At 28.7% G+C, this 22,500-nt stretch overlaps 2 protein-coding genes across 2 annotated transcripts; both read right to left on the bottom strand.

Moving 5' to 3' along the window:
* Positions 1 to 4,592: 4,592 nt before the first annotated feature.
* On the bottom strand, positions 4,593 to 5,664 carry LOC117907836 (receptor-like protein 9DC3). Its single transcript, XM_034821495.1, has one exon. It carries the CDS (start codon positions 5,417 to 5,419, stop codon positions 4,631 to 4,633), a length of 789 nt encoding a protein of 262 aa, XP_034677386.1. The 5' UTR covers positions 5,420 to 5,664; the 3' UTR covers positions 4,593 to 4,630.
* Positions 5,665 to 20,659: 14,995 nt separating this feature from the next.
* Positions 20,660 to 22,419, bottom strand: LOC117907526 (receptor-like protein 33). Its single transcript, XM_034821089.1, has one exon. The coding sequence runs from the start codon at positions 22,358 to 22,360 to the stop codon at positions 20,741 to 20,743; it is 1,620 nt and encodes a 539-aa protein (XP_034676980.1). The 5' UTR covers positions 22,361 to 22,419; the 3' UTR covers positions 20,660 to 20,740.
* Positions 22,420 to 22,500: the final 81 nt, after the last annotated feature.

Here is a 22,500-nt window from a genome sequence, read left to right as displayed (position 1 = left end):
GCTTGATGACAGATAATTGCAGAGTAATTCCAGGATTGCTAGTAGTTGGAAAATATCAAAATTAAACAATATGCATGTTACTACAATATCATGTTATTTGCTAGTTTTCAGAATTTCTTAATTTAGCAATAGCTTGGAATTTTGAAATTCCATAGAGGTAAGGACAACTAATTAAATATTATAACAAGATGCATTAATTTTATTATCAAAATGACAAAAGAAAATTAGTACGGTTCATAATATATAATTAATTTCCTTCACCAATCTAAGCATCCTACAAAGTATTATAATCATCGATAAGACAATTAAAATACATGTATGTACCTTAGTAATCAGAATAATAAAACAACCAAAAGTGGGAGATAAAATATCTCAACAAAAACAATTTGACACATACAGGATCACGATAGACAATCACATATATGTTCATTATTGTCATGATAAACTCAAATATTTAATTTGTACAACTTGACACACTTGGAATTGCGATAGACAATCACACAAGTGTTCTTTAATGTCATAATAAATTTAAATGGCTTAGGATAACATTATTGGTATAAGATAATATATATATATATATATATATATATATATATATATATATATATATATATATATATATATATATATATATATATATATATATAAGAACAATAATAATAATAATTGTCCCAATAAAACCAAATTTAACAAATGCATAATAATTCCAACATATGCATAATCATTCCAAGAATTCCAACATTTTTTTATGACGTCATCGTCTCCAGGCTGAACACGACCTGATTCTTCTGGAGAAGAAAAAAAAAATTTTCGGCCAAAATTTTGTGCATTTTCTGACGAAAGCAATTAGGTTTCCATCCTCAAGCATCAATCCTTCAATCTAAACCCAAAAATTGCACAAAAAAATGCACAAAATGAAGAACCAAAACAAACCCTAATTTTCGAAATACTATCAAATGAGCTCCAAAAACCAAAACAAAATATGGGTTTTTCTCCAAAACAATGTTTTCTACAAGTCTCCAACATCAATCGGGCTTGAAAACCGAGAATCAACACCAAATGAAAAAAGGCCCAAAAAAATGGCTTCCAAACTAGAAAACGGGAAACCCAAATAACCTAAATATGCAGCTTAAATGTCATCCATATATGGCTCTGATACCAATTGATGAAAACTTTAAACCACATAGGATCACATGTAAACATTAAAGCATACAGTAAAATGACAATTAATAAAATGCTTACCTTGATTAATGCCATGAAAAGTCATTTTTGTGCTCCACTAGTGTCCAAGGATATGCTCAATGCGTGATGGTGTGAAAATCCAAGTTCAATGAGCTCTTCCCTTTCTATACCCAAAATTCAGTTCGTGTGTGTACTCTGAAGAGTTCGTCCAGTGTGTGCCATTTTTATCCCCAAGATAAAGAAGCCCATTTTGCACTTATGTATATATACAAATAAATATATTCATATATATCACATCACACACACATTATTTGGATCACTTGACTTAATGGGTCAGTCAAGTAAATTAGGGTGAACTCATAAAAAATCAAGCAATAATGTGTCAGTCCCATTATAAACCACAATGCAAAAAATAAAATAATATTGATTTACGACATTATCACATTGATTATTTAAGTCCACATATAAAAATTCCAACATATTATGGACTTAAATATTTGGGGTGAATGATTGAAATAGACTTAGACTCATAGAGTATTATATTTGTGAGTACTCGTCAAAATAGTGTAACGCCATATAAAATGGGACACTTAAGAAAAATGAACATTGAAAAAAATATTATAGAGAAAAGGAGATTGAAAATGTAAGGCATGTTGAAAAAATTAATGAGATTATAAACATAAGACTTTATAATTAATAAAAGAACAATTGATTTTACATATTTTTTGTTGGTCTTTCAAATAAAAGAGTAATGTTACATCTTCATATGATTTTTTTTTAATAATATTTATAAAAAAACATTATATTAGATTTTATTGATTTTGAAATAAAATAATATTTATAAAAAAAATATATTAGATATTATTGAATTTGAAATAAAATAGAGAATAAATTTGATAGATGGCATGACTAAATAACTAATGAAATTAAGCGTGTTTAGTAGTATTTTTATTTAAAGTGTTTTTAATGAAAATATTTTCTTTGACGGTATTTTTATGAGAATCATCCATAAAATGTTTTATAGAAAAATAATATAAATGATTTTTTAATTATTTTTCATATTTTTGAAAATGTTTTTTAAAATTTTCTAAACACCTAATGTTTTTTTTTTAAAAAAAAAAAACACTTTTTAAACTAAAAGTGCTTCGGACTTTAAATAAATAAAGAGATTTGAGAATATGATTTAAAAGTAAAAAAGAAAAAAAATTAAAATGTTCCATCTTCTAGTAAAACCTAGAAGAATCCAGCAAATCTAATATATGCTTTTTAATTTTGAAGTTCCTATTGTATTCATTTTATACCATCCAAGAGTGCTAGAATTTTTAAGGTCAGTCTAAAATTTAAAAATTGAGAATATCATTATTTATTAATAATTTTTTTTTTTATAAATATGGATGTTAATTAATATGGTTTATAACATTTCCTCTAAGATTATAATATTGATTGAGATGTCTTTGACTCACCATAAAAATACAATAATTATATTAATTTGATTGAATAATGGACTCAAAAAATAGTTTTTTTTTCTTTTTGAAAAAGGATCAAACTTCATAATTGAAAAAAAATTTGCTAATATTATAATTATGAGTTTTGATTATTCAATTTCAAGTTTTAAAATGTTAAATATAAATATTTCTATATAATGATATACAATTTTATTTTATTTTTCTAAAGAATTTCTAGAATGTTGTTGATTAAAAATGGTCATTCTATGTTATACCTCCTATTCTCATCCACGGAGGATAATTAATATTCTAATATTTATTCATTCCACTTGCCCTATATGGAGAATAATTAATATTATAATAATTTTCATTCCACGTACACTTACATCATACCATATAATATTTTTGCTGACTCAGAAAATAGACTCATTTGCCAAAATTTTCTCCTTCTTCTAGGTTGAGAATTTCAAACCATTCCATTTTCCATGTCATGCATGTGATGTCACACGAGCTTGTGGCTACAATTTTCATTGACCAGATTTTTATATACTATACAGAAACTTTTTTAATTCTCAGCCCTTTATATGGTAGTATTAATTATTTTCCTTCTTCAATCATTTATGACTCTATTTTCCACTTAGATAAAAATAGTATAATTATGTTAACTTGATTAACTAATTGATTAGAAGGACAATTTTCTATGATTTATTTATGTTTTTTTATTATTTATTAAAATCAACTTGATTGAAAAATGTTAAATCATATAATTTATTTACGTTTTTTTCCCTAAATATCTATAACAAATATTAAATTGATTTAAATATTTGACATAGATGACTAATAATGGGGCTAACATTGTACATTCAATTTCTTTTCAAATTAAAAGATTTCAATGTAGCCCATGAAACAATTGGTTCTAGTTAATTCTTTTTTACTTTTTTCAATGATATGATAGTTGAGATTTCTCAATTTGAAGAGAGCTGTTTTAAAGAAAACACCTTTGAATTAAGGATGGGGTTAAAAAAAATGATTTCCAAAGAAAATGCCAATTGGGCTTGGGCCCTGACTCGTGGATCTTAAGTTAAAGCTAGCTTCAGCCCTTTGGTTGCAGCACTGGTTCTATCTTGTTGTGGCCTAAACTTGGGCCGTGAACAAATTGGCTCCCATACATGTTATAATAAAAACAAATACTAGTTGAAAATAATCCATTCTATACATATTGAAATATAATCAAGATTATTGTTATTTCCTAATTAAGGTTCTTAAATAAATTGGAATGCAATGAAAAGACTAAATAGTTGTTTACAAAAGGATGGAGGACAACTCTTGTTAGAAGAAGGAACCAAAGGATTTAATTAAAGAAAGAGAGAGAAGGGTTCACGATTAGGCATACAAGAAAAATCAGCATTTCTTTCCTATGGATTATCACATTTGAGTGTTGGCTTGAGAAAAAAGGCACTCCTTACCTTTGCCTTACATTGGTTGGGGATTGGAAGGTAGGAACAACAAATTGATCAGTTGGAACTATGTTAATCGGAGGAATTGAATCATTTATTGGTTTGAATTTGAGGTCTCACTCATACAAATCCCAATTGGTGAGAAGACTAACCGTCATCCCAAAAAGTGATCAAGGGCAACTAAAGCAGAACATATGATATTACTGCCTGTTTTATAAAGAATTGAAATGCATCCAAATGCCTCATAACTCTTTAATATTTATTCGTTAGTGTATGGTTTCCAAGATATGACAATTGCTTTTTGAGTTTAAAGTTACCATATTGATTGGAAAAATACTAAACAAATGACTATTGCATTATCACAAAACCAAAATAATAATAAGAATAATAATAATAATAATAATAATAATAAAAAGGAAAAAGACATTATTTTAACTTTATAAACAAGATTACACTTGTATAATGACAATATAGATTATCTGCTAACATAAGAATGTAAAATCCATTTGTAATATGCAACACATAATAAAATGGGAGTGGAACGAATTAATTTCTTCTTACTCCTTGCCTGCAAGTGCTTCTTTTAGACCTTTTGATCTTTTTGTGAATAATCTCTTCAATAATCCAAACAAACCGTTTAGGTTTCCCAATTAAGAAAACGAGACACCCAAGAGACAACCCAATAACCAATCCACATCCATATCCCATCAATGTGATTTTCCAATCAAATCCACCATCAAACTCTGTATCCACTTCCTTTGAAGACTCCGGTGTTTCATCAATTATGCATTTCTTTGACAATGGAAATCCACACAACCCTGAGTTCTCATTGTATGAATCATTTCCAAAAGTGTCAAACTGATTACCTCGAGGTATAAATCCAGTAAGATGGTTTTGGGAAAGATTCAAAACTTCGAGAAATGTCAAACTTGTTAATTCTTGAGGAATTCTCCCAATGAGCTTGTTTGAAGAGAGGTCTAATGATTCAAGCAACTTCAAATTCCCAAAAGATGATGGGATATGTCCTGCAAGGTTGTTATGAGACAAATTGAGCCCTCGAAGTGAATTAAGATTTCCAATGGACTTGGGAATCTCTCCTTGGAATTTGTTGCTTGATAAATCAACTGTTGTGAAAGTGTTCAAGATTTTCAAAAGTTCAACCTCCAACCCTTTTGTTGTCACTGTGATGGAATCTTGATAATAACGGTTCCCTATATATTTTCTTGTCATGTTGCGTTCATCTATATTCATTATAGCTTTCAAACTTCTCAAATACATTTCAGGCAAGTCACCCTCGAAATGATTGTGAGCAAGATCAATGATTCTTAGGCTCATGAATGGGGATTTGATCTTGGAACGCCCTATATGACCATGGAAACTATTAGAGTGCAAAACAAGAACTTGCAACTTTGGAAGAGTTCCCAACCAATGGGGAAATGTATCATTTATCTCATTATTTCCAAGGTCTAGAACTTCAAGTTTTCGACAAATGATCAAAGATCGAGGTACTGGGCCTTCCAATTTATTATCGTTGAAGTCAAGATTCCTAATAGCATTGCCCTTTAAAAATGTTTGAGGAATGATGCCATGAAATCGATTCCTTTGCAAATTCAAAACAGAGAGATATTTGCTAAAATTCCCCAAACAATGAGGAAGCATGCCACTCAATTTGTTGTTAGACAAATCAAGAACTTCCATGGAACTCGCTTTGCAAATCAACGGTGAGATTTCTCCACTCAATTTGTTATGGGATACTGAAAAGAAACGTGTTGACTTTTGGGGAGTTGGAAGTGGTCCTTGCAACAAGTTGGATTGAAGATCTAGAATTTGCATATTTTTCCATGGAAGCATCTCAAACCCACTTATGATGTTATAAGAGAGATTCAAGTACCACAGTGTATCCTTTCCCATATTCCATGACCATACTCCACTAATGTTATTGTTTGAAAGGTCTAGCCTCTTAATGCTGGGCAAAATGGAGTTGGAATTGCCAGAGGTGATCAATGAGAGCATGTTGTTTGAGAGATCAAGCGAAGTGAGGTTTCTAAGTTTTCCAAAGTTGCTTGTCTCCAAAACACCACTCAAGTTATTTGAATAAAGAGAGAGAAATTCAAGGTTGACAAGCTTAAATATTGAACTTGGAATTGACCCATGTAACTCATTCATGCTCAAATCAATAACCTTCAATGAATCATATTGGAATTCACCAATATGACCAATGAGTTTGTTATGACTGAGATCTAACGTCACCAATGATGGCAGAGTATACAATCGAGATGGTATTGTCCCGTTGAACAAGTTATCAAAGAGTCTTAAGTCCTGAAGGTTTGTTAGATTTCCAATTGATGGTGGAATCTGACCACTGAAATTGTTGCTAAAAAGGTATAAGAACTGTAAAGACTTTAGATTGCCAATTGAAGTAGGAATGGACCCAGAGAATTCACAATTGGAGAGATCCAAAGTCTTTAAAGACTTTAAATTACCAATTGAAGTAGGGATGGACCCTGAGAATTCACAATTGGAGAGATCCAAAGTCTGTAAAGACTTTAGATTCCCAATTGAAGTAGGGATGGACCCTGAGAATCCGCAATCGGAGAGATCCAAAGTCTGTAAAGACTGTAGATTGCCAATTGAGGCTGAAATCTCTCCACTCAAATTTGTGGATGATAAATCTAACTCCATGAGGGAATTGTTCTCACTGAATCGTGGGAAGTTTCCATTGAGATCATCATTTCCCCATAAGTAGAGAACCTCGAGTTTCGGAAGGTGAATGTCATGGTCAGGGAATCTCCCATGCAATCCATAGCCAGTGAGATCTAATGATATCAAAGAAGACCGATTTAGCAAGGAATTAGGAAAAACTGAAGAGATGGAAATACCTCCAAGGTGAAGCTTCTGCAATTTGGTTAAATTTTGAACCAGAGAATTAAAGCCATGCGGGGCAAATTCTGCATCAAAATTCCAAGAGAGATCAAGTGAAACCAAGTTGGAGAGGTGAGAGATTTCTGATGAAATTAGGCCTGAAAATCCAGAGTCAGAGAGATTGAAATGCGTCAAGCTTGAGAACCGACCAAACCCAGCTGAAATAGAGGACCCATTGAAGTTGTTGAAAGCCAGGTTGAGCCTTTGTAGATGAGGAAGGAGAAAGAGGGTACTATTGGAATGGATGGTGCCATAGAGCCAACTACAATTGAGGTCCAGCTCAATTACATGGCCTGTCACCCAATCACATGTGACCCCATCCCATGAGCAACAATCACTACCCTTCTTCCAAGACTCTGTTTTAGGATAAGAAGTGATGCCACTGAAATCACAATCCCAAGAACTGAAATTATCAATAGAAAAGGATTGCTTAAGGTGGAGCAGAGCAAGAGCCTGCTGATGTGGGCATAGTTTGGTGGAATTAGAGAAAGAGAAAGAGGAGGAAAGAAGCTGAGAGGACGATAGAAAGAAAAGAAAACAAAGGAGGAGTTTAGACATCATTCTTACCAAAGCAATAGAGAGAAAGAGTGATGAGATGAGAGAAATGGTGACAAGTGCACTCCAATTTATATGCAAATGATTCCAAGTTAGAATAATCATGTTTTGATCATCTTTCACAAAATCGTGTGAAAGCCACCCACCTTTTTTTTATAATATTAAAGTAAAACAAAAAGGTTCATGAGAAAGCATGAACCATTGACTTAGGGTCAACAATGAAAAATGATTTCTTAAGCTGGCCCACAAGAAGTCAAGTCTCTGGTATTAGAGAAAGATGAGAAAATTAATAACTTGGGAGAAAATATAATAGAGGAGCATGAGAGGGCACAGTTTGAATTTCTCTGTGTAGTCATGGCTGAATTTACAAGTTTAAAGTAGAATAATAATGTTTTATTGATCAAATAAATGAAAGGGGAAACTCAAACCAAAGCGCTCGGTTTTCTAACCATTTTGTTTATCATAAAAGAGAAATAAAAAACATATTTTTATTTTTTGGCTTAAATAAAAAAAAAATCATTTTTAGGTTGTGTTTGGTTTATAAAAAGTATTAAAGAAAATACTAAGAAAAATAAAAGGAAATAAGAAATGACATAAAATTAAAAAAAGAAAATAAATTTAAAGGTGATAAATTACTTTTATATTCTTTTTTTCCTGCGGTTATCTAAAAATTGTAAAAACAAATACAAATATTTATAACATTGACCACCAATAGTGGATGAAAAAGCAAGGAAATGAGAATGAAATTATATTCATATTTATTTATTTTTATTTCTTCACCTTTATTGTTAAATAAAATATTTTTAATTTAATTTTTCCCTTTTATTTATTCCTTTTAAATTTAATACCATCCTATGGTAATAATTAAGTGGTAAAAGAAAATAATTTTTGTCTTAGTTAGTATCACTAATAGTAGAATATCACAAGATTTTTGGTAATATTATTTGTATAAAAAGTTTGAAAATGAAATTACCCTTCGGATCAAAGAAAATATTAAAAAGATTCAAATTAAAACAAAAGGAAATTTAATATTAATTATTTAGTTTAATTTAAAATTGCAAAAAAAAAATAACAATTTAAATTATTATAATATTCCTATCTTTTCAAATTTTTCATTTTTTTGTGAAAGGTAAAAAAGAAGAAAAACAAATTTTGAAAAATATGTGAACAAACTTATTAATCATAATTTATTTCTTTTTTTTATTTAAAATCATAATATTATTAGCACTAGCACCCACCATAAATAAAACCGTGTGGGGAACTTCTTTTATATGAATCATAAATTCATAGAAACTTCCCTTCTTTCATTTTTCAACCATTTGCCTTTTGGCCTTCTTTTCTATGAATCATGAATGCATAGAAATTTCCCTTCTTTCGTTTTTCACGTTTCTTGACTTTGACTTCACATCTAAGAGTTTGCAACACTATAAAAATATATTTTTTTTTCTAAAGCATCTTTTGTAATAAATAAATAAATCATCTTCCAAAATTATCAATTGATTCTTCTAAATAATTAATTTAAAAAGAAAATTTATATCTATTAACTTAAAGATAGTGATTGGCTACTAATTACATTAATAATAAACTTATGAAACTTTGACCAAACAATTCCCTCTTAAGATCATAAAAAATCCACGAAAAATTAGATTAAGGATTTTAGTTACTCAAAAATATCCTAATTAATGATATTGTTAGTTCACACTATTGTACTTGTGGCCTCTAGCCAAATAAATAATGTGATGAGTAAGAACCGTTTAGAAGTGATTTTATAAAGCGTTTCTAACATTTTTAATATAAACATTTTTAAATAATAAAAATATTAAAAGTATTTTTTAAAATTACTGTCAAACGAGTTCTAAATCTGGAAACAATTATATAGATTCTTGCCACTTTGGTGATTAAAGAATATAGTTAAAAAGTAATTTGTGTAAATTAATTATTTTATTTGAAAAGTGATATATTAGTAAAGAAAGTATGATAAATAAAAAAAGAATAAAAAACAAAATTGTATTCGAAAGAAGTGGAGTATCTTTTTCAGATTTGCCATGTTTTCTTCTTGATCATCTTTCCACAAAACCGTGTGGAAGCATCAACCATTGACTTGGCGTCAATAATGAAAAATGATAAAGGAAATATCTTGAGAAAATATCAAGGTAAGAAAATGAAAAGAGATAAAAAAAAAAAAATGATAGAAAATTTTAAAAATAGATTTAAATATGATAAATTATTTTTATATTCTTCTTTAAACTCATTTCACTTTTTTTTTTCTTTTATATAAAGATTAAATGATTTTTTTAACATTTTTTTCTCTTATATTTATTATATTTAATTATAAATTAAACCTTGTTTAATGCCCATTACAAGTATGAAAAGTTGGCTAGTGAATTGGGATTGAGAAAACTCAAAAACGGAGAGAATACTAAAATTAGACCAGCAATTGTATACTAGTGATGATGGTACCAAATTGCCTGCCATTGAATTGAATCGGGTTGGCCCAGGTCAACTCAATAGGCCCAAATTGAGGCCCAATAAGATGTGTGCAGTTTGGGCTGCACTGAGCTTTGAATCATGTTCTAGGCCCAAATCTAAATTTGAGAAAGCCCAAATCCACCTATCCCCTCAATTTTGCTCAATCCAAATGCGTTTGTTTTCGTCTTATAAATCTAATGAAAATTAGAAAATGCGAACCACCTATAGATTTAATCACAACGAACACGCAAATAAGAAATATTAATATTTATTTATTTATTAAAAAAATAGAGGAAGTAAATAAATTTAAAAAAAAATGAAAATAAAGCATGTGGCAGTAGTGTGGACCCCACTCAAGATTGTATACATTTGGCCTTTTTTTTTAATTTACAATTGAAGCTGAGTTTAATAATAAATAAAAGAGATATGGTGATCAGTTGACTTTTTATATAATAAAAATAAATGTTGAAAATTAATTTTATTAGATTAAATTTCTATACATATTAAAATAAAAATGTGAATGAAAATGGATTCAATTTTTTTATTTTATTTACAAAATAAAATTTGTTATCAATTTCTTAATAGTAAAGATATTAATTTTTTTTTTTTTTTAAGGATAGGTTTACTTGTTTTATGAGTGAAAATAATATTTTTAAATGACTATAATATTCCAATACATGCTTCCTATTACTATCAAGTTATTACATCTATCATGCATTTATGTTGCAACCTACGTGGCAATGATTTTAGTTTCAGATTTTTTAAATAATTATTTAAATAGAAAGTGAAAATAAAAATAAACTTTATTATTATAAGGCCACAAAATATCATTGGTTTTTTTTTATCAAAATAAATATTAAAATTTTATTTCTTCGAATTAATGATAAATAATAAATTTTAAAAAAATTTATGATAAATAACAACATTTTTATTAAATAATCAAGTTTTATATTTTAAAAATCACACTAGTCATAATAAATTAATAATATTTATTTATTTATTTTGCGAAAAAGATGCGAGTATAAATTCCAAAATCACCGACCTTTAAAAATGAATATTAGAATTTATATATATTTTTTTATTAAAATCAATAATATTGTTTTAAAAAATTATAATGCATACTAATATTTTTTAAATAAATAATAATATTTTAAAATGGTAAGAGATAAATATAATATGAATGAATATTAGTTTGTTTAAATGAATAATTAAAAAAAAATGCTTTTTCTTTATTGATTTTGTGCACTATCTTCAACCTTATTTATTAAAAGTCAGATTGATTGAAAAATGTTAAATTATATAATTTATTTATGTTTTTTTCTTCAAATATATATAGAAATTATAGAATTGATTCAAATTTTTTAACATAGATCACTAACAATGATATTCTTTCAAATGAAAAGATATCAAATGGTCCTTTCGTAAATTCTTCTTTTCCATAATGTGATAGTTGACATTTCTCAATAACATATATTTGAAAAATGATTTCCAATGAAATACCAATTGAGCTTTGGTTGCAATGGTTATGCCTTGTCGTGGTCTAAACTTGGCCTGTTCTCGGCTACTACACATGTTTTAATCAAATAAAATACTAGTTGTTATAATATACCCATACATATTTAATATAAACAAATTATTGTATGCCTTGTCGTGGTCTAAACTTGGCCTGTTCTCGGCTACTACACATGTTTTAATCAAATAAAATACTAGTTGTTATAATATACCCATACATATTTAATATAAACAAATTATTGTTCTTTCCCTATATAATAATAAAGTATGAATTATTGAAAAAAGGTGGTGTTTGGAAACACTTTTTGTCTTTTGTTTTTTGTTTTTAAACTCTTCTATAAAATCTCGTCATTTTTTTTAGAAAGAGAGGAGATTTATCTTATATTTTCTAAAAGATTTTTTAAAATTTTAAAAACTTTGTGTTCTTAAATTTAAAAAATAATAATAATTAAAAAGTAGTTTTGAAAACATAATGTAAGTCCTTACTGGTATAAAAGTTTTGGTTTTTTAAAAGAATAAAAATTAGAAGTATGTCCAAATTCCTACTAAGTCTTTAATAACCATTAGTGTTTGATTAATTTATAAGATAGAGAAATTGCTATTTGATGAATTTTAAGTTATCATGTTGATTGGAAAAATATTGAACCTAATAACTATTGCATTGTCACAAAAAAGAAAAAAAGGGAAAAAGAAAAAATATTATTTTAATTTTACAAACAATATTACACTTTTATAATAACAAGTAGATTATTTGCTAACAAATGTAAAATCCATTTATAATCTGTAGCACAAAATACAATGCGGTTGGAATATGCTACTTTCTTCTTGTTCCTTTTCTACAAGTACTTTTTTTAGACCTTGTGATCTTCTTGTGAATGCTCTCTTCGACCATCATTGTCAACCATTTAGGTTTCCCGGTTAAGAAAATGAGACACCCAATTATCAATCCACATCCATATCCCATCAATGTGATTTTCCAATCAAACGCACTTTCAAACTCTGCATCCATCTCTTTTGAAGGCTCTAGTGTTTCATCAGTTGTGCATTTCTTTGATAATGGAAATCCACATAGCCCTGAGTTCCCATTGTATGAATCATTTCCAAATGTCTCAAATTGATTGCCTTGAGGTATAAGTCCAATGAGATTGTTTTGAGAAATATTCAAAACTTCAAGAAATGTCAATCTTGTTAATTCTTGAGGAATTCTCCCAATGAGCTTGTTTGAAGAGAGGTCCAATGATTCAAGTAACTTCAAATTTCCAAAAGATGATGGGATATGCCCTGCAAGGTTGTTATGAGACAAATTGAGCCCTCGAAGTGAATTAAGATTTCCAATGGACTTTGGAATCTCTCCTTGGAATTTATTGCTTGATAAATCAATTGTTGTGAACATATTTAAGATTTTCACAAATTCAATCTCTAACCCCTTGATTGTCACAATTACAGAATCTTGATAATAATGGTCCCCCATATATTTTCTTGTCATGTTGCCTTCGTCTACATTCATTGTCGCTTTCAAACTTCTCAAATACATTTCAGGCAAGTCACCCTCGAAATCATTGTGAGCAAAATCAATGATTCTTAGGCTCATGAATGGGGATTTGATTTTGGAACACCCTATATGACCATGGAAACTATTAGAACGCAAAACAAAAACTTGCAACTGTGGAAGAGTTCCCAACCAATGAGAAAATGTATCATTTATCTCATTATTCCCAAGGTCTAGAACTTCAAGTTTTCAACAAATGATCAAAGATCAAGGTACTAGGCCTTCCAATTGATTATCATTGAAGCCAAGATTCTTGATAGCATTGCCCTTTAAAAATGTTTGAGTAATGTTGCCATGAAATCGATTCCTTCGTAAATTCAAAACTGAGAGATCTTTGCTAAAATTCCCCAAACAATGAGGAAGCATGCCACTCAAATTGTTGTCAGACAAATCAAGAATTCCCATGGAACTCGCTCTGCAAATCAACGATGAGATTTCTCCACTCGATTTGTTATGGGAGACTGAAAATAAAAATGTAGAATTTGGAGGAGTTGGAAGTGGTCCTTGCAGCAAGTTGGAATGAAGATCTAGAATACCTATATTTTTCCATGGAAGCATCTCAAACCCACTTATCGAGTTATAAGAGAGATTCAAGTACCTCAATGTATCCTTTCCTATATTCCATGACCAAACTCCACTAATCTTGTTGTTTGAAAGGTCTAGGCCCTCAATGTTGGGTAAAATGGAGTTGGAATTGCCAGGGGTGGTCAATGAGAGCATGTTGTTTGAGAGATCAAGTGTAGTGAGGTTTCTAAGTTTTCCAAAGTTGCTTGTGTCCAAAACGCCACTAAAGTTATTTGAAGAAAGATAAAGATATCTAAGGTTTACAAGCTTAAATATTGAACTTGGAATTGACCCATGTAACTCATTCATGCGCAAATCAATAGATTCCAATGAATCAAATTGGAATTCACCAATATGACTAGAGAGTTTGTTATGATTGAGATTTAATTCCACCAGCGATGGCAGAGTATACAACCAAGATGGTATTGTCCCGTTCAATAAGTTATATCCTAAGTCGACATAGGATAGACTTAAAAACCCATTTACAAAAGAAGGAATGACTCCTTCTAGTTAATTATCATACAAGGCTAAATCCTGAAGGTTGGTTAGATTTCCAATTGATGGTGGAAGCTGACCGTTGAAATTGTTGCCAAAAAGGTGTAATGAAACTAAATTTCTAAGGTTGTTAAAAACATTTGGAATTTTAACACTAAAATGATTCCGACTGAGGTACAAGAAAGTGATTTGTGTGAGGTTCTCTAGCGAAGAAGGGATGGACCCTGAGAATTCGCAATAGGAGAGATCCAAAGTCTGTAAAGACTGTAGATTGCCAATTGAAGTAGGAAGCTCTCCACTAAAATTTTTGGATGATAAATACAATGCCTTGAGGGAATTGTTCTCACTAAATCGTGGGAAGTTTCCATTGAGATCATTATTTTCCAATAAGTTGAGAACCTCGAGTTTCGGAAGATGAATGTCATGGTTAGGGAATCTCCCATGCAATCCACAGCCAAAGAGATCTAATGATATCAAAGAAGACCGATTTAGCAAGGAATTAGGAAAAACTGAAGAGATGGAAATACCTCGAAGGTGAAGTTTCTGCAATTTGGTTAAATTTTGAACCAGAGAATTGAAGCCATGCGGGCAAATTCTGTGTCAATATTCCAAGAGAGATCAAGTGAAACCAAGTTGGAGAGGTGAGAGATTTCTGGTGAAATTAGGCCTGAAAATCCAGAGTCGGAGAGATTGAGATGCTTCAAGCTTAAGAACCGACCAAACCCAGCTGAAACGGACGACCTACTGAAGTTGTTGAAAGCCAGGTTGAGCCTTTGTAGATGAGGAAGGAGGAAGAGGGTAGTGTTGGAATGGATGGTACCAAAGAGCCAGCTGCAACTAAGGTCTAGCTCAATTACATGGCCTGTCACCCAATCACATGTGACCCCATCCCATGAGCAGCAATCACTACCCTTTTTCCAAGACTCTGTTTTGGGATAAGACGTGACACCATAGTAATGGCAATCCGAAGAACTGGAATTGTTGATAGAGAATGATTCTTAAGGTGGAGCAGAGCAAGAGTCTGGTGACGCGGGCACAGTTGGGTGGAATTAGAGAAAGAGAGCTGAGAGGATGAGAGAAAGAAAAGAAAACAGAGGAGGAGGCGTTTAGACATCATTCTTCCCAAAAGCAATTGAGAGAGTGAGGTGTGATGAGAGAAATGGTGATGAGGATTCTCCACTTTATATGAAAATGACTCACTCTAACTTTACCCTACTCTTCTTCATTATGGAAAACTTCTTGAAAATTTCCAACTCAAATGGAGGACCAGAGAAGACTTTTCTTGTTAAAACTTCTTGGAAAGTCTTTTGATATAAATATAAGTATATTTTTTTTTCATAAAACAAATTTTAAATTTTATATATGATAATTATATAAAATTTTCATATATGATTATTAGACATAACCAAAGAACATAAAAAAATAAAATATCAATTAATTTAAGTTTTAAAAATGATATTCAATCCTAATAATTTGTCTTTTTGTTGAAACGGAGAAAGTTAAAACTCCCAACTCAATTAAAAAAAAAAATGTTTCATGACTACCATTTTATTTTATTTTATTTTCTAATATTTTCATGACCTAATCTCATTAACAAAATTAAATGAAATAAATTTTAGTAACACCATTATTCTTTTTGTTGAAAGTAAAGTATTTTTTTTTTTTTTTTTTTGTCTATTGTTCTTCTTTTTAACTTTATTGTTATCTTATCTTTGGTGAGCAGTTAAAAAAAATGATAAATGAAATGAGGAAAAAAAAAATTTATTATCTTTTGAGGATATTTTTCTTATACTCTTTATTTTGCCCATAGAAATTATTAGGAATTGAATATGAATTTAAGTTGAGTTTATTGCCTTTCCTTAATCTACTTAAAATAACTTTAACAAATCTTAAAGAAAGGTCTTCTCGGAAATTTCCAGCTTAAACAGGAACAATCAAAAGAAGACCTTTCTTGTTACAATTTCCAGATCATTAGAGTTTTAAAATCAAAATACATCATGTAGATTTGAAGTACAAAAATGAAATTTTATAAATAAGAGAAATGAAACCAGAGCACTTAGTTTGAGGCACACTGGCCTTCCATAACAAAGAAAGCAAAAAGAAAGATTTCTTATTAGTCTTTTTCAAAAATTAATAAAAAATTTCATAAAAAAATTATTATAAAGGTTAAAAATTCCACATTCCAAGAATTAACAAATTAAAGCTACGTACTGATATTATTTCTAAAACCCCTTAATTAAGTCATGAATGGATTAAAGTAATTATACTAATTTTTTAAATTGATTATGTAAAATGTGGTTCAAAATAAATGACAGACATGTTTCATCATGAGAAAGCATGAACCATTGACTTAGGGTCAATAATGAAAAATGATTTCTTAAACTGGCCCACAAGAAGTCAAGTCTCCGGTATTAGAGAAAGATGAGGAAATTGATAACTTGGGATAAAATAGAATAGAGGAGCATGAGAAGGGCACAATTGGAATTTCCTTCCCGCATGTCAATTACTATGACCCAAAGAGCTTGACTTCTATGACTCAGTATGGTCATGGCTGAATAATAATGTTTTATTGATCAAATAAATGAAAGGGGAAACTCAAACCAAAGTGCTCGGTTTTCTAATCATTTTATTTATCATAAAAGAGAAATAAAAAACATATTTTTATTTTTTGGTTTAAATAAAAAAATAAAAAATTTTAAAAATATTTTTTAGGTTTGTGTTTGGTTTATAAAAAGTATTAAAGAAAATACTAAAAAATATAAAAGGAAATAAGAAATGACATAAAATTAAAATAAGAAAATAAATTTAAAGGTGATAAATTATTTTTATATTCTTTTTTTCTCTTGTTATCTAAAAATTATAAAAACAAATACAAATATTTATAACTTTGACCACCAATAGTAGATGAAAAAGCAAGGAAATGAGGAAATTATATTTATTTTATTTTATTTTACCTATCCATATAAACACATGAAACATGAAATATTGATATAGCTACCATTTTCTTTTATTCGCCTTTATTGTAAAATAAAATATTTTAAATTTTATTTTTCTCTTTTTGTAATAATTATTTAGTATAAAACAAATAATTTATGTCTTGTAAGTTAGTATTACTAAATGTAGAATATCACAAGATTTTTGGTAATATTATTTGCGTAAAAAGTTTGAAAATGAAATTACGCCTTCGGATCAAAGAAAATATTAAAAAGATTAAAATAAAAATAAAAAGAAATTTAATATTAATTATTTGATTTAATTTAAAATTGCAAAGAAAAATAATAATTCAAATTATTAAAATATTTATATCTTTTCAAAAAATTTATTTTTTGTGAAACATAAAAAAGAAGAAAAATAAATTTTAAAAAATGTGTGAACAAACTTATTAATCATAAATTTATTTCTTTTCTATTTAAAATCATAATATTATTAGCACTAGCACCCACCATAAATAAAACCGTGTGGGGACCTTCTTTTCTATAAATCATAAATTCATAGAAACTTGCCTTCTCTCATTTTTCAACCATTGCTTTTTGACTTTTTCTTTTCTTTTCTTTGATTCTTTAAAACTTCTTAAACAAACAAAATAAATTACTTGATGAAACATGTTTCTTGACTTTGACTTCTATAAATCAATAAAATGACAACACTATCTAAGAGTTTGCAACACGATAAAGATATTTTTTTTCTAAAGTATCTTTTGCAATAAATAAATAAATCATCCTCCAAAATTATCAATTGAGTCTTCTAAATAATTAATTTAAAGAGAAAATTTATGTATATTAACTTAAAGATAGTGATTGGCTACTAAATTACATTAATAGTAAACTTATGAAACCATAACCAATCAATTCCTCTTAAGACCATAAAAAAAATCCATGAAAAATTAGATTAAGGATTTTAGTTATTCCAAAATATCCTAATTAATGACATTATTAGTTTACACTGTTGTACTTGTGGCCTCTAGTCAAATAAATAATGTGACCAGTAAGAACCCATTTTGAAGTTATTTTAGAAAGTTTTTTTAATATTTTTAATATTTGAATAATAAAAATTTTTAACTAATAAAAATATTAAAAGAGATTCTTAAAATAACTATCAAACGGGTTCTAAATCTAGAAACAATTATATAGATTGTTGGCACTTTAGTGATTAAAGGATATAGTTAAAAAGTAATTAGTGTAAATTAATTATTTTCTTTGAAAAGTGATATATTAGTAAAGAATGTATGATAAATAAAAAAGGAATAAAAAAAAATTGTCATTTGAAAGAAGTGGAGTATCTTTTTCAGATTTGCCATGTCTTCTTCTTGATCATCTTTCCACAAAACCGTGTTGAAGCATCAACCATTGATTTGCCGTCAATAATGAAAAATGATAAAGGAAATATCTTGAAAAAATATCAAGGTAAGAAAATGAAAAGAGATAAAAAAAAATGATAGAAAATTTTTAAAATAGTTTTAAATATGATAAATTATTTTTATATTCTTCTTTAAACTCATTTCACTTTTTTTTCTTTCTATATAAAGATTAAATGATTTAAAAATAAATAAATCTATAATTAATTTTAATTATATTTATTTTCTCTTATATTTTTTTATAATAAACAAACATGAAAAAATAATTTTTTTTTCTCTTATATTTATTATATTTAATTATAAATTAAACCTTGTTTAATGCCAATTACAACTATGAATTGAATCGGGTTGGCCCAGGTCAACTCAATAGGCCCAAATTGAGACCCAATAAGACATGTGCAGTTTGGGCTGGACTGAGCTTTGAATCATGTTCTAGGCCCAAATCCACCTATCTCCTCAAACTTGTTCAATCCAAATGCGTTTGTTTTCGTCTTATAAATCTAATCAAAATTAGAAAATGCGAACTACCTATAGATTTAATCACAACCAACACACAAATAAGAAATATTAATATTTATTTATTTATTAAAAAAAAATAGTGGAAGTAAATAAATTAAAAAAAAAAATGAAAATAAAGCATGTGGCAGTAGTGTGGACCCACTCAAGATTGTATACATTTGGCTGTTTTTTAAAATTTACAATTGAAGCTGAGTTTAATAATAAATAAAAGAGATATGGTTATCACTTGACTTTTCATATAATAAAAATAAATGTTGAAAATTAATTTTATTAGATTAAATTTCTATACATATTAAAATAAAAATGTGAATGAAAATGGATTCAATTTTTTTATTTTATTTATGATTTTAGTTCCAGATTTTTTAAAAATTATTTAAATAGAAAGTGAAAATAAAAATAAACTTTATTATTATAAGGCCACAAAATATCATTGGGTTTTTTTATTAAAATAAATATTAAAATTTATTTCTTCAAATTAATAATAAATAATAATTTTTTTTAATAAAAGTTATGGTAAATAACAACAGTTTTATTAAATAATCAAGTATTATATTTTAAAAATCACACTATTCATAATAAATTAATAATATTTAGTTATTTATTTTGAGAAAAAGATAGGAGTATAAATTCATGAATATTACAAACAAATTTCCGAAATCACCAACTTTTAAAAATGAACATTAGAATTTAGATTTTTTTTTATTAAAATCAATAATACTGTTTTAAAAAATTATAATGCATACTAATATTTTTAAAATAAATATTAATATTTTAAAATGGTAAGAGATAAATATAAAATGAATGAATATTATCTTCAACCTTATTTATTAAAGTCAGATTGATTGAAAAATGTTAAATTATATAATTTATTTATGTTTTTTTTTCTTCAAATATCTATAGCAATTATAGAATTGATTTAAATATTTAACATAGATCACTAACAATGATATTCTTTCAAATGAAAAGATATCAAGTTGACATTTCTGAAAAACATATATTTGAAAAATGAAATACCAATTGAGCTTTTGTTGCAATGGTTATGCCTTGTCGTGGTTTGAACTTGGCCCGGTCGTGGCTCCTACACATGTTTTAATCAAATAAAATACTAGTTGTTATAATATACCCATATATATTTAATATAAACAAATTATTGATCTTTCCCTATATAATAATAAAGTATGAATTATCGGGAAAAAAAAAGTGTGTTTGGAAACACTTTTTGTCTTTTGTCTTTTGTTTTTAAACTCTTCTATAAAATCTAGTCATTTTTTTTAGCAATAGAGGAGATTTATCTTATATTTTCTAAAAGATTTTTTAAAATTTTAAAAACATTGTGTTCTTAAATTTTAAAAATAAAAATAAATTAAAAAGTAGTTTTGAAAACATAAAGTAAGTCTCTACTTGTATAAAAGTTTTGTTTTTTAAAAAGAATAAAAATTAGAAGTATGTCCAAATTCCTACTAAGTCTTTAATATCCGTTAGTGTTTGATTAATCTCTAAGATATAAAAATTGTTTTTTGATGAATTTTAAGTTATCATGTTGATTGGAAAAATATTGAATCCAATGACTATTGCAAAAAAGAAAAAAAGGGAAAAAAAACATTATTTTAATTTTACAAACAATATTACACTTTTATAATAACAAGTAGATTATTTGCTAACAAATGTAAAATCCATTTGTAATATGTAGCACAAAATACAATGCGGTTGGAATATGCTACTTTCTTCTTGCTCCTCTGCTGCGAGTACTTCTTTTAGACCTTGTGATCGTCTTGTGAATGTTCTCTTCTACCATCCTTGTCAACCATTCAGGTTTCCCAATTAAGAAAACAAGACACCCAAGAGACAACCCAATAACCAATCCACATCCATATCCCATCAATGTGATTTTCCAATCAAATCCACCATCAAACTCTGTATTCGCTTCTTTTGAAGGCTCTAGTGTTTCATCAGCTGTGCATTTCTTTGACAACGGAAATCCACATAGCCCTGAGTTCTCGTTGTATGAATCATTTCCAAATGTCTCAAACTGATTGCCTCGAGGTATAAAACCGGTGAGATTATTTTGGGAAAGATTCAAAACTTCAAGAAATGTCAAACTTGTTAATTCTTGAGGAATTCTACCAATGAGCTTGTTTGAAGAGAGGTCCAATGATTCAAGCAACTTCAAATTCCCAAAAGATGGTGGAATATGTCCTCTAAGGTTGTTATGAGACAAATTGAGTCCTCGAAGTGAATTAAGATTTCCAATGGACTTTGGAATCTCTCCTTGGAATTTATTGCTTGATAAATCAATTGTTGTGAACGTAGTCAAGATTTTCACAAATTCAATCTCCAACCCCTTGATTGTCACCATTACGGAATCTTGATAGTAACTGTCCCCCATATATTTTCTTGTCATGTTGCCTTCATCTACATTCATTGCCGCTTTCAAACTTCTCAAATACATTTCAGGCAAGTCACCCTCGAAATCATTGTGAGCGAGATCAATGATTCTTAGGCTCATGAATGGGGATTTGATTTTGGAACACCCTATATGACCATGGAAACTATTAAAGCGCAAAACAAGAACTTGCAACTCTGGAAGAGTTCCCAACCAATGGGGAAATGTATCATTTATCTTATTATTCCCAAGGTCTAGAACTTCAAGTTTTCTACAAATGATCAAAGATCGAGGTACTGGGCCTTCCAATCGATTATCGTTGAAGTCAAGATTCCTGATAGCATTGCCCTTTAAAAATGTTTGAGGAATGATGCCATGAAATCGATTCCTTCGTAAATTCAAAACAGAAAGATCTTTGCTAAAATTCCCCAAACAGTGAGGAAGCATGCCACTCAAGTTGTTGTTAGACAAATCAAGAACTCTCATGGAACTCGCTTTGCAAGTCAACGGTGAGATTTCTCCACTCAATTTGTTATGGGATACTGAAAAGAAAAAAGTAGAATTTGGAGGAGTTGGAAGTGGTCCTTGCAACAAGTTGGAATGAAGATCTAGAATTCCTATATTTTTCCATGGAAGCATCTCAAACCCACTTATCAAGTTACAAGAGAGATTCAAGTATCCTAGTGTATCCTTTCCTATATTCCACGACCAAACTCCACTAATCTTATTGTTTGAAAGGTCTAGCCTCTGAATGCTGGGCAAAATGGAGTTGGAATTGCCAGAGGTGATCAATGAGAGCATGTTGTTTGAGAGATCAAGCTCAGTGAGGTTTCTAAGTTTTCCAAAGTTGCTTGTCTCCAAAACGCTACTGAAGTTATTTGAAGAAAGATAAAGATATCTAAGGTTTACAAGCTTAAATATTGAACTTGGAATTGACCCATGTAACTCATTCATGCTCAAATCAATAGACTCTAATGAATCAAATTGGAATTCACCAATATGACCAGTGAGTTTGTTATGATTGAGATATAACCCCACCAACGATGGCAGAGTATACAACCAAGATGGTATTGTCCCGTTCAATAAGTTATATC

The sequence above is a fragment of the Vitis riparia genome, chromosome 18, assembly GCF_004353265.1.
Source record: "Vitis riparia cultivar Riparia Gloire de Montpellier isolate 1030 chromosome 18, EGFV_Vit.rip_1.0, whole genome shotgun sequence".
NCBI classification, from domain to species: Eukaryota; Viridiplantae; Streptophyta; class Magnoliopsida; order Vitales; family Vitaceae; genus Vitis; species Vitis riparia.
Note: the sequence above shows the minus strand (reverse complement) of the source record. Positions and strands in the feature narration are given on the sequence as shown.